This window comes from Lineus longissimus, chromosome 6, assembly GCF_910592395.1.
Source record: "Lineus longissimus chromosome 6, tnLinLong1.2, whole genome shotgun sequence".
Taxonomy (NCBI): Eukaryota; Metazoa; Nemertea; class Pilidiophora; order Heteronemertea; family Lineidae; genus Lineus; species Lineus longissimus.
This window is the reverse complement of record NC_088313.1, coordinates 523376-534423: the sequence shown is the minus strand read 5'-3', so window position 1 is coordinate 534423 and position 11048 is coordinate 523376. Positions and strand designations below refer to the sequence as shown.

General features: G+C 43.8%; 1 protein-coding gene and 1 long non-coding RNA gene across 3 annotated transcripts; both read left to right on the top strand.

The window, feature by feature from the left end:
• The first annotated feature begins 2425 nt into the window (after positions 1-2425).
• On the top strand, positions 2426-4474 carry LOC135489495 (ATP synthase subunit e, mitochondrial-like). Its single transcript, XM_064774875.1, has 4 exons — positions 2426-2497; positions 3208-3262; positions 3680-3781; positions 4072-4474. The coding sequence occupies exons 1-4, from the start codon at positions 2453-2455 to the stop codon at positions 4116-4118; spliced, it is 249 nt and encodes an 82-aa protein (XP_064630945.1). The 5' UTR covers positions 2426-2452; the 3' UTR covers positions 4119-4474.
• Positions 4475-8806: 4332 nt separating this feature from the next.
• Positions 8807-10995, top strand: LOC135489362 (uncharacterized). 2 transcript variants are annotated; one of them, XR_010447141.1, is made up of 4 exons: positions 8807-9009; positions 9669-9780; positions 10155-10329; positions 10546-10995. It is a non-coding gene; the product is annotated as an uncharacterized LOC135489362 (long non-coding RNA). The 2 variants fall into 2 exon arrangements; XR_010447142.1 differs by having other exon boundaries at positions 8812-9009; positions 10155-10242.
• Positions 10996-11048: the final 53 nt, after the last annotated feature.

The window sequence follows — 11048 nt, the reverse complement described above, 5'->3', positions numbered from 1 at the left end:
AGAGTTGGGATTTTGGAGGGGGTGTCATACTTGCTCAGATCATCAAACGCTTTTTTCTGAGCTGAAAAGGAATGTCAGCAGATCTCAAACTTGGGACCATTTTGCATAAATTGGGTGATCTACCCAAACTCTGTCATATCAATTTATAAGAACATCGATCATGATCATCAATGCAGAATAAAGTCCAAAAATTTTAGGAAGTGGGGGCAGTTATGACAGTCGAAGCTTGAGAGCCCAAATGGGTGATTGAAGTGAGTGGGCAGGGGGTCCCCTCCTAGAAAAAATTTGGGACTTTGGGTGCATCTGTCTCTGAGAGCTAAATCATTGCTCTCAGACAGAAAAGTGTGAGGGGGGGTGCATGCTCACGCTTCATGTGCCCCCTCTGTATTGTTTGTCACAACCACACCCCTCCAAATCAGCCACTGAGTCTGAAGATACAAACCAACACAAGTGGATTTGTGTTCATACAAAAATTCATTTGGCAATGGCCCTCCTTTCAATCAATTAAGCCAAGGGGTCTATTTATTTTGTTAAAATTCCAAACTAGTGGTAAGGGATGAATTTTGACAGTTTTAAAAGCTTACCAGTGATGCGTCTCGTCTCATCATACACATCAAAAAACTTGGTGTCAATTTGATGGCGAGGCACACTACTACGATTTGATTTTAAACCTGAAATGAAGTTATGCGAACCATACAACTAGATACAATCTTGTGCATCACCGAAGTCTAGCGACGGCACACGTAGTCGTAGCATCATACTCTAGTCTCATAGTCACACTGATGATAGGCTAGACCTACTTGCAATGTGTGTGTCACAACCCGATTCCTGAAGCGTCATAGACTCATACTTGCGATGTTTTTTGTTCGTGTCACAACTGGAGACAGATGAACAATATCTGATGATTGACAGCCTCGGGCCTACTTTTAATAATTGTATCACAACTGGAGATGACAGGAAGCAGATGATACAGTTTCCATTATATCATTTATCGATGATTTGAATTGTGATTAATGATACTGATAGGCCTATCCCATTCCCAGACCAGCTGATTTCTGCGCCATCAATAACTTCCCCAAATATCAAAACTAAACCGGCAAATATCACAAAATTGGACAGATATACTCACGAATATAACTTGAATCCATAAAACTTATTTCAACGTAAATAAATTATCAAAGATTTGCAAAAATGCAAATAAATCGAGCGACATTTCCACGCACGCATGAATACATGGTGAAAACTAATTTCGATATGGCCGCGTTGGCAACTGACGCGTTGCTAGGTGCGGCTGAATCAGGCAATCTCATTGGCCACTGCGGATAAGGGGGGCATCTCAAAATTGGTGCTTGCGAATTGCGGTTGTTTCGCTCCCTGACCTTTTCATCCCCTCCCTGTCATTCCATAACTGCCCTACAATACTATATTGATGATTTTCCCTTAACATTTCTTGGCAGAAGTGCTTACAGATTCCTATATAAGCTGGCACAATGTAATTAAAACATGGATTCCCTCACACTTGGGCCTCTATCCTACCTATTGGCCTGGTCACATTATAGGTTCAGTATGTTTCAAAACATGAACGCGGGTTGAGGATTGCTCCGAAGTAATCTTTGCTATCGAGCTCGTTCATCGGTCTGCTTTGAGATGAATTATCAGGTGTGGATCTGCTCGTGCTGCCCTTGGCTCTGGGTACTGTAACAGCATTTGTTATCTCGCCATGTCTGGTTGTGACAGTATCTGCAATCTCATCAGGTCTGGTTGTGACAGCATATGCCGTATTATCAGGTCTGGTTGTGGCAGCATGTTATGGTATGGTTGATCCCTGCTGTCTCTTCAGGTCTAGTGTTCTGATTTCATGCAATCCCTTTATGAAAATGATCAGGTATTCGCCATGTGAAAATGAGACACATTTTGGGTGGAGACAAGGTCCACCCTGTAGAAACATGGTACACTACGTTAGGAGAGTACACATGTAGATCAGACAGAGTACGCATAGTGACTAAGGGGCATGGCACAACCAGCAAAGACTTGGTACTCTGGCAACATGGCGAGCTACATGATGAATAAGAAAAGCCAATGCTAGCTGATCAGGCCTCTTTGGGAGATTTATATATGAGTATGCAAGTCCTAAATGTTGAATAAAACCACCACCACGTCCCAATGAGCGAAATGACTACGATTTGGAGCGAACCGAATTCGATTTGGAGCGAAACGTCTGGGGGCGAAAAGGTCATTGAGCGAAACGACCGGTACCGGTGCAATATCCCGGTCTTCGATCCGTCTGTCGAATTTTACATGCGCCCGCTGAAATTCTCACATAGTCAGTAGGTCGAGTAAATCTTATTTGCATTGGTCACGTTTGACGACGCTTGGAGCATGGTACCGGTGCTTGCCATTCCGGAAATTACCGGGTTTTACCGAGCACTTCTTTTGACCTTCCGAAAACAAAATGTCGGCACTTGCGGCTCCGAAGGCTGTTTCTCCACTTATTCGGGTAAATCTGGATTAAATGATAATTTACAGCCCACCCACCTTACGTTAGATTCCTCACAGCATTAATGTGTATCGATGCATCTCGAAATGAATGCAGATTTACCCTTTGATTCGACGCTAAATGTAGATTTGTGCGCGTGCAAAAATACAGTGCACTCCATCCATGCATCATTGCATGCATGCACTGCACTGACCACTGTGTGCCTGTCATGCCTGTGGGACCCTGGCCGAGCTATTGCGGCAAGAGGTAGTGACTTGACATCTTTGGCAGTTTTGGGAAAATCAATCAAGGTTATATGCCACGGCACAATAAAATAATACAAAATCAAGAACTAAGTGTAGGAGGCGTCACTGTCAGTAAGAGTTTTTTCTCTGTCGCAGCTCACATGCTCATGCTGACGTTGCGTGATTGATTGTACTTGTAGCAGCACCACTTCTTTTCGCTGACTGCTTAATATCGCCATTACGTCATGACATTAATAATTCCCATTAAGAAGTGATGCTATATTGCATTGATCTTCTCACGATGTGGCCATACAATATCGCGCAGCTAAAGTTATTGTCAAGACTCGACCGGTATGTTTGTTTATGATTATGTCTTCAATAGAGTCCCTTACATTACACCAGGCGGAGGAAGCCACTGCTGGCCACAACAATTACTAATTAGCTTCAATTACTTTTGATTAATTTTTGTATGTCTTTTCTTTTTAGTTCTGCCGATATGCTGCCCTTTTCTCTGGATTAGGATATGGCTCTTACCGACTCAGTAAGTTTAAAAGATGATAAGGTTGCAGTGTTATTACTAAATTCAGTCCTTCTGGGGAAAGTTAACATTTTAAGAAATTGATTATTTAATATTATGATAATGAATGAAGAAGTTTTACTTTGATCCTAAACCATTGGGCTCACTTGCAAAGACACAACAAGGCACGGTTTTACGTCTCAATCAAAGGACGAAGCAATTTATGGTTGGGTGTCTTGCTCATCAAGGGCACAAAGATGAAACAGTGGTGAACCTTCCCATTCTGATATTCAAACCCCCAATCTTTTGCTAATGAGGTCGGCGCTCTAATCTATAACCACTATGTCGCTTATCTCCCTACACCTACGCAGAAGTTTAATCTCGCCCAATTTTCAGAAACCTAACATTCCTCTGATGTTGATGTTTATGTCTTTGTTTCAGAGAGCTTGAGCGCCAAAGAAGAAAAGATTCAGGAGCGTGAAAACAAAGTAAAGGCTGCAAAGGCGGTTCAACTTGCTATGGAGAAAGAAGCAGCAATGAAGGGTAAGGAGACCCCAAGGTTCATCCCTTACTGGCAACTCTAAAATCAAGGCCAATGCTTCACATTTGAAAATTGAAGGAGAATGGGTTTTTTCTCCCATAATGTTAAATTGGCTTCGGAGAGCTTTAAATCATTTTTCATGAAAATATGAACAGTCTCTTTTCTTTGGGATCGATAACAGCTCGAATCTCTTGGAATTGAGGCAAAGTTGCACGTGATTCTTGCTAATAGAGGTTCAGCTTACTGAGCTGTATTGAATCAAAACTAACAAAATATGTTCTTTACCTTTCAGTTGAGATGGATGCTTTAGCCAAGGAATTGGGGATTGTGACGAAGTGATGACAGTCGAGGCTAGGATTTCTGAATAAGATGTGTTTTATGTATGCTGTAGCCCAATAGAATTTGTGTTGAACATTTGTTTGAAGCCCTGTTTACCAATGTTACATGTGCTTGATGGGAAATTTCCACATGTAATGTACATGTGATTTTAGTGAACCAAGGATGGGATAGATTTGCTGTAATTAACATGTCATTGACTTCACACACTGGACTCTTGTACATATTCATTAGAAGAAGAATCGGCATTCAGATGTAGTGGACATTCTATATAAAACAACAGCTTGAGGCAAATGTTCAGAGTTCTTCTAATAAGATTGATATTGTGTGTTGTAATAAAAATTTTCCCAGTAATTTCACTTCCCATTTGTTCTTTAGTTTTAAAAACCTTCTCCTCTTGGACTGAGTGTGAGCACTCTCAATGTGGACAAGTTTGTTGTGACAGACATGAACTATAGTCCAAAGGCTACATTTTGTAATTAATTGGGATAGATACATGCACATTTTTATGCCATTTTATAACATTACAAACAACCTCTTCCAGCTGGTTATCTGGTCAGGTTGGGAAGACATTGACACAACCTTCAAAGGGTCCTTTAGCTGTACAAGACAACATTACACTTGCGTTCTACATGGGTGGTACAAGACAACTGATTTGGTTGTATCGTGGTAATCATCTCACAAGGACGGACAAGGGAACAACCAACATCTGCCAGCGGGATCTGATCAGGTTGGGAAGACATTGACACAACTTATCAAAGGGTCCTTTAGCTGTACAAGACAACATTACACTGTGATACAAGACAACTGATTTGGTTGTACCGTGGTAATCATCTAACAAGGACGGACAATGGAACAACCAACCTCTGCCAGCTGGTTATCTGATCTCACGAGACTGGCAGTACACAATATCTACCTGACAACTCTTTAAGTACAACTTGAGTACTGCTTGGGACCACAGTCATCTTAAACGTGCCATCAAAATGACGTCAATATCTACATAAAAATACTTTACTTGATCAATTTGTCTACAGTGTAATTTTGGAAAGAAGCCCTCAAATTCGTTGTCAGTCCTCGTTTGATTTTTAGCCGTAGCACTAGCAGCCAATAGCTGGTCTCAAATCATCCACAACAATCAACAGAACATTGGGTTTCTGGGAATGTGCGATACCTGAAACAAATGCCAACACAACCGAGATGAAAGTGGATACAGAATTGTGACAAAGATACTGATGATAACATCACACATGCCAATGGAGTATTTAATTGTGCTGGCTCCTCAATTAGAAATTACTCGAAGAGAAATTTGTCCAATAGACACCTCCAATAATCATATGGGCAGTCTCATCAGTCAGTCGGTCCTAAAGACATTTCTAATAAACATGGGGACAATCTCTTCCGAGTGGTAATCTGTCCAATTGACCACGACCAGGTATCTGATTTATAGTAGGGGGCTATATGTAGACTAGGCCTGTGGTCTGCTGGTATGACCCATATTTTGGGTATTGTAAAATTGTTATGACAAATATATTAAAAAACTCTTACATAAGAATATTAATTGGTGTAATAGGTATCTATCGATAAAATCAAGATCACTTTCAGGTTGATATTTCTTGAGATGAAAACGAAAGAACATATTAGTGAAGGCACATTAGCAAAACCAAAATATTGATCTTTCAGAAATTAGTTAGGTATCAAACTTTCGTTTATCTGCTCAACGTTTTGAAGTAGTCGTGATCGCGTAATAGACGAACGCCTGCTGACCAAATACTCGTAGCACAGTGACATGTGCATATCTTTGCTAATTTTGACTATTTTGCTATACAGCCATGTATATGCAACATAGTTAATTTATTCTAAGATATGCATGCATGCATGCCATGGTGACCAATATTGAGGATCACCGATTGTTGATGTCTGGGGCATGACCTATCCTCCCATTGCATGCCCCTACATCCTCTATATAATGGTACCGGTACTGTTTACATCAGTCAAGGAGACACATATTGATGGATACCATCGGTATGTGGTCTTGAGAAGCCGGTTCCAATGACCACTCGTACTCTAGAAAGAAGCTGAGATTGCTCTAGCTGGGACTCGCGAGTCCCCACGGGCCCGGCTATAAAACACCGGCACCCCGACATGCTCGTCTTCTATGAGAAGGAAAAGGAGGTCCTAATCATCGAGATAGCTGTCAGCTCCGACAGACACGTCCTAGCACGTGCGGAGGAGAAACGATCGAAGTACTGTGGCTGTGACTATCTCATCTCTCTCATCATGTTGTCAACACGGTGGAGCAGCCAGGACTGATTCGGCCTGGCTGTGACTTCCTCATCTCTCTCACCATGTTGACAACTTGGCAGAGCAGCCAAGACTAATTTGGCCTGGCTGTGACTGTCTCATCTCTCTCACCATATTAACAACTAGGCAGTGCGGCGAAGACTGATGCCGCCTGGCTGTGACTGTCTCATCTCTCTCACCATATAGACAACTTGGCAGAGCAGCCAAGACTGATTTGGCCTGGCTGTGACTGTCTCTCATCTCTCTCACCATGTAGACAACTTGGCAGAGCAGCCGAGACTGATTTGGCCTGGCTGTGATTGTCTCATATCTCTCGCCATATTAACAACTAGGCAGTGCGGCGAAGATTGATGCGGCCTGGCTGTGACTGTCTCATCACTCTCATCATGTTGTCAACACGGTGGAGCAGCCAGGACTGATTCGGCCTGGTTGTGACTTCCTCATCTCTCTCATCATGTTGTCAACACGGTGGAGCAGCCAGGACTGATTCGGCCTGTCTGTGACTTCCTCATCTCTCTCACCCGGCATGTTGACAACTTGGCAGAGCAGCCAAGACTGATTTGGCCTGGCTGTGACTGTCTCATCTCTCTCACCATAATTATTGTCAACACGGTGGAGCAGCCAGAACTGATTCGGCCTGGCTGTGACTGTCTCATCTCTCTCGCCATATTAACAACTAGACAGTGCGGCGAAGATTGATGTGGCCTGGCTGTGACTGGCTGTCTGTCTCATCACTCGCATCATGTTGTCAGTACGGTGGAGCAGCCAGGATTGATTCGGCCTGGCTGTGACTTCCTCACCTCTCTCATCATGTTGTCAGCACGGTGGAGCAGCCAGGATTGATTCGGCCTGGCTGTGACTTCGTCATCTCTCTCATCATGTTGTCAACACGGTGGAGCAGCCAGGACTGATTCGGCCTGGCTGTGACTGCCTCATCTCTCTCACCATGTTGACAACTTGGCAGAGCAGCCAAGACTGATTTGGCCTGGCTGTGACTGTCTCATCTCTCTCACCATAATTATTGTCAACACGGTGGAGCAGCCAGAACTGATTCGGCCTGGCTCTGACTGTCTCATCTCTCTCGCCTTATCAACAACTAGGCAGTGCGGCGAAGATTGATGCGGCCTGGCTGTGACTGTCTCATCACTCGCATTATGTTGTCAACACGGTGGAGCAGCCAGGACTGATTCGGCCTGGTTGTGACTTCCTCATCTCTCTCATCATGTTGTCAACACGGTGGAGCAGCCAGGACTGATTCGGCCTGGCTGTGACTTCCTCATCTCTCTCACCATGTTGACAACTTGGCAGAGCAGCCAAGACTTATTTTGCCTGGCTGTGACTGTCTCATATCTCTCATCATGTTGTCAGCACGATGGAGGAGCCAGGACTGTCAAACAGTTGTGTGAGCTCACTAGAGCTTGCACTTACATAATAGTGTAAAACTAAAATTTATATAATATATATATATATGTATATATAAAACCGTCATCGGATGCGCATCCGATATGCCACGAGATCCTTTACCGTCAATTCCCTTACCGTCTTCGGATGCGCATCCGATATGCCACGAGATCCTTTACCGTCAATTCCCTGACCGTCTTCGGATGCGCATCCGATGCCACGAGATCCTTCACCGTCAATTCCCTTACCGTCTTCGGATCCGATATGCCACGAGATCCTTCACCGTCAATTTCCCTTACCGTCTTCGGATGCGCATCCGATATGCCACGAGATCCTTTACCGTCAATTACCGTCATCGGATGCGCATCCGATATGCCACGAGATCCTTCACCGTCAATTCCCTTACCGTCTTCGGATGCGCATCCGATATGCCACGAGATCCTTTACCGTCAATTACCGTCATCGGATGCGCATCCGATATGCCACGAGATCCTTCACCGTCAATTCCCTTACCGTCTTCGGATGCGCATCCGATATGCCACGAGATCCTTTACCGTCAATTTCTTTACCGTCATCGGATGCGCATCCGATATGCCACGAGTTTTTTTGTTACCTCACCGTCAATTCCTATACCGTCATGGATGCCACGAGCTTTGTTCGCGTTGTAAAGGTTTCGGGGATACGACTAATGCATGCGAGCACCGTCGGCGGAACCCCAAACCGCCCTCTCGATCTATCCGTAAGAACAAATCACTCTCGTGACCGTCACATTTACGGACTCCGGACCTCCAGACTTTAGAGACCGAGCTTTTCTTTACCTTACAATTACTGTATACTCGGCGCCTCACTTATATGTGTTGTTTTTTTCACATACATTGTTCTCGTGGTTTACGGAAAAGTAGGCCTAAAATGTTATAGTGTCTAAAAACAATATTCAGTTAATGGAATTACACTTTTTTCCATTATTGCTTGCTTGATATTGCCCTAACAACTTTTTCATGAATCAATTTTGAGCATTATGTTTACAACGTAGTTATTATAGCACGAATTATGAGTCTAAAATGCCAAATACTTGCAACTATTATGTTAATCACTGAAATCTTAGTGTACTAATTGCTCGCTATAAGCTAGGTTATTGCGCCCCTAAACCAACGTACTGACAACGCTACCTCCCCGGAACTCAAACTTTAACGTGAGTTAATTGTAATCTTACTCTCTATATACCAAAGTGATTTACCTAGGAATACAGTTGCACTTCACTGAAAACTAATGATGTGTTGATGAGTTCAATGAATCCTTCGATTCCTTTGGTTTTCTTGGCGAACTGACGTCCGACAATCAATGACCCGTTGACGTGTACCTGCAATACGCCATTGCCGTAGTGTGTAAACAGATCTAATTTTGGACGAAACTCAGCCCCTCACAAACTTTGGTCCATTTCGCCAATGATGACACTGCTTCTAGACTGTACCACAAGACTTTAAGCTGTAGCAGCGCAAACAAGAGTCAAGACAAATGTCCGCTGCCAGCCGCTGCTGGACCAACCCCCTCGCCCGCCCCCCATCATGATCATCAGATTCAGAGCCCTGTGATTTAGCCAAATTCAATATGATTCTTTTCTACTGTGATGTTAAGGCCCTTGTGTCATGCAGCGTATTCGGTAGCACCGGTACACAACTTATGTTAAACCGCGACGTCTGCTGCAATTCAAATTGCATATGACGCCAACGGAATTGTGACGACTTGTTTCTCCAATCTTTTAGTGAACAGTGATCACGGGCTGTGGGAATTGCGAAGGGATGGTGTAGAGTATCGCCACAACAATGTTGATATGATCACTCGTCATTTCAGCGGGCATGACTTGGTACATCCAGTGACCCAGCAAAAAGTAGCCTCGGTACAGCCAGAAGTAGCAACAAATCGCAAAAGGGGATCCTTGTCTGACTGGTGGCTGGACCACATGGTAGGTCACCATCAAATAAGGGAGTGGATCCAGCACAGCTGGATAGAGGGGGCCCCGTTGAGGGCGAAGCCTGAATATGGTGAGGGCTCGCCCTCACAATCACATGAAAGCGCAGTAGGCGCTCACCCACGAAGGGAGGTCTGGGGGTCTCCAGCAGAAAAATTTTGAAACTGAGATGCTCTCAGATGCGTTTCCCAAGTGTCTGAGAGACGATGTTTACTCGTTAATTCACTGCAAAGAAATGCATAACGAAAAAGCCACCTAGGTTTTCTTCTTTGGGTTGTGAGGAGAATATTTCAAATCATTTGAGCAGCAGTGTCTAACCTACAACGCGGTCAATGATTTCCACTGTGTTTTTGTTTTCACTGTTTCAGACACTTGTTGGAAAAGGAAGGACCAAAGGTGCCATCGTCGAGGGCCCAGATAGATGAAGAGATTGAAGCCTGGGCTGCACACAATCCTGTTAGTAACAAAAAAAGAAGGAAAAAATGCTGTCCCATTTGTCCATATGCCCAGCGCCAGAACCCATTTATACATCTGGGTAGTGAGGCATGTGTCTAAGAGACCTGCCTGAGTCTCTCACCGACTGTAGGATTCGAACCAGGGACCTCTTGACCTCTAGTTGAGAATCTGAGCCACTAGTCCATAGTGTGTCGTGTAGATTCACGCTGGTCTTGCTCTTCGATCTTGTCACGTCACATCCTTGTCCCTTGCTCTGCCACAATCATGTACTGTATTGAATTGAATTCTATTTTCTGTCTTCAGAAAATCTAGGAAGAAGTCGCCACCCACTGATGATCTCATCAAAGTTTACCAAAGACTCCAAGCAGTGTAGGAGAGGAATGGTGGCCTGTTCGAACAGGCATGGACTGAATCGCCAGCTCTCATCTCCCTAGTCACTCCGATGGCCACGTGTCGCTCCTCGATCAACAGCGATTTCAATGAATGATGCGTTGATGTGGGCAAAAAGTTAATCCTTTCTCGCCTTTGAACTCTGGTGTTCGTCATATCAATCCATTTTGATTGTCGAGCAACTTGTGGGCACACCTCAACTTGTTAGTGGGAAGTAATTTGCAATAGAGTGACTTACTTTTATGTATTTTTTCACTTCACATCATTGTTATTTTGAAAAATCCTGCCAAAATTCTGTTGACTGTTTGTTGTCGACAAGAGTCTATGTTTCATGAATAACAAGGCTGTGTTCTGTACATTGTATTCCGTCTTTAGTCTCCTGTCTTTGCATCTGTTTTCATTATTTTGTTGCCTTA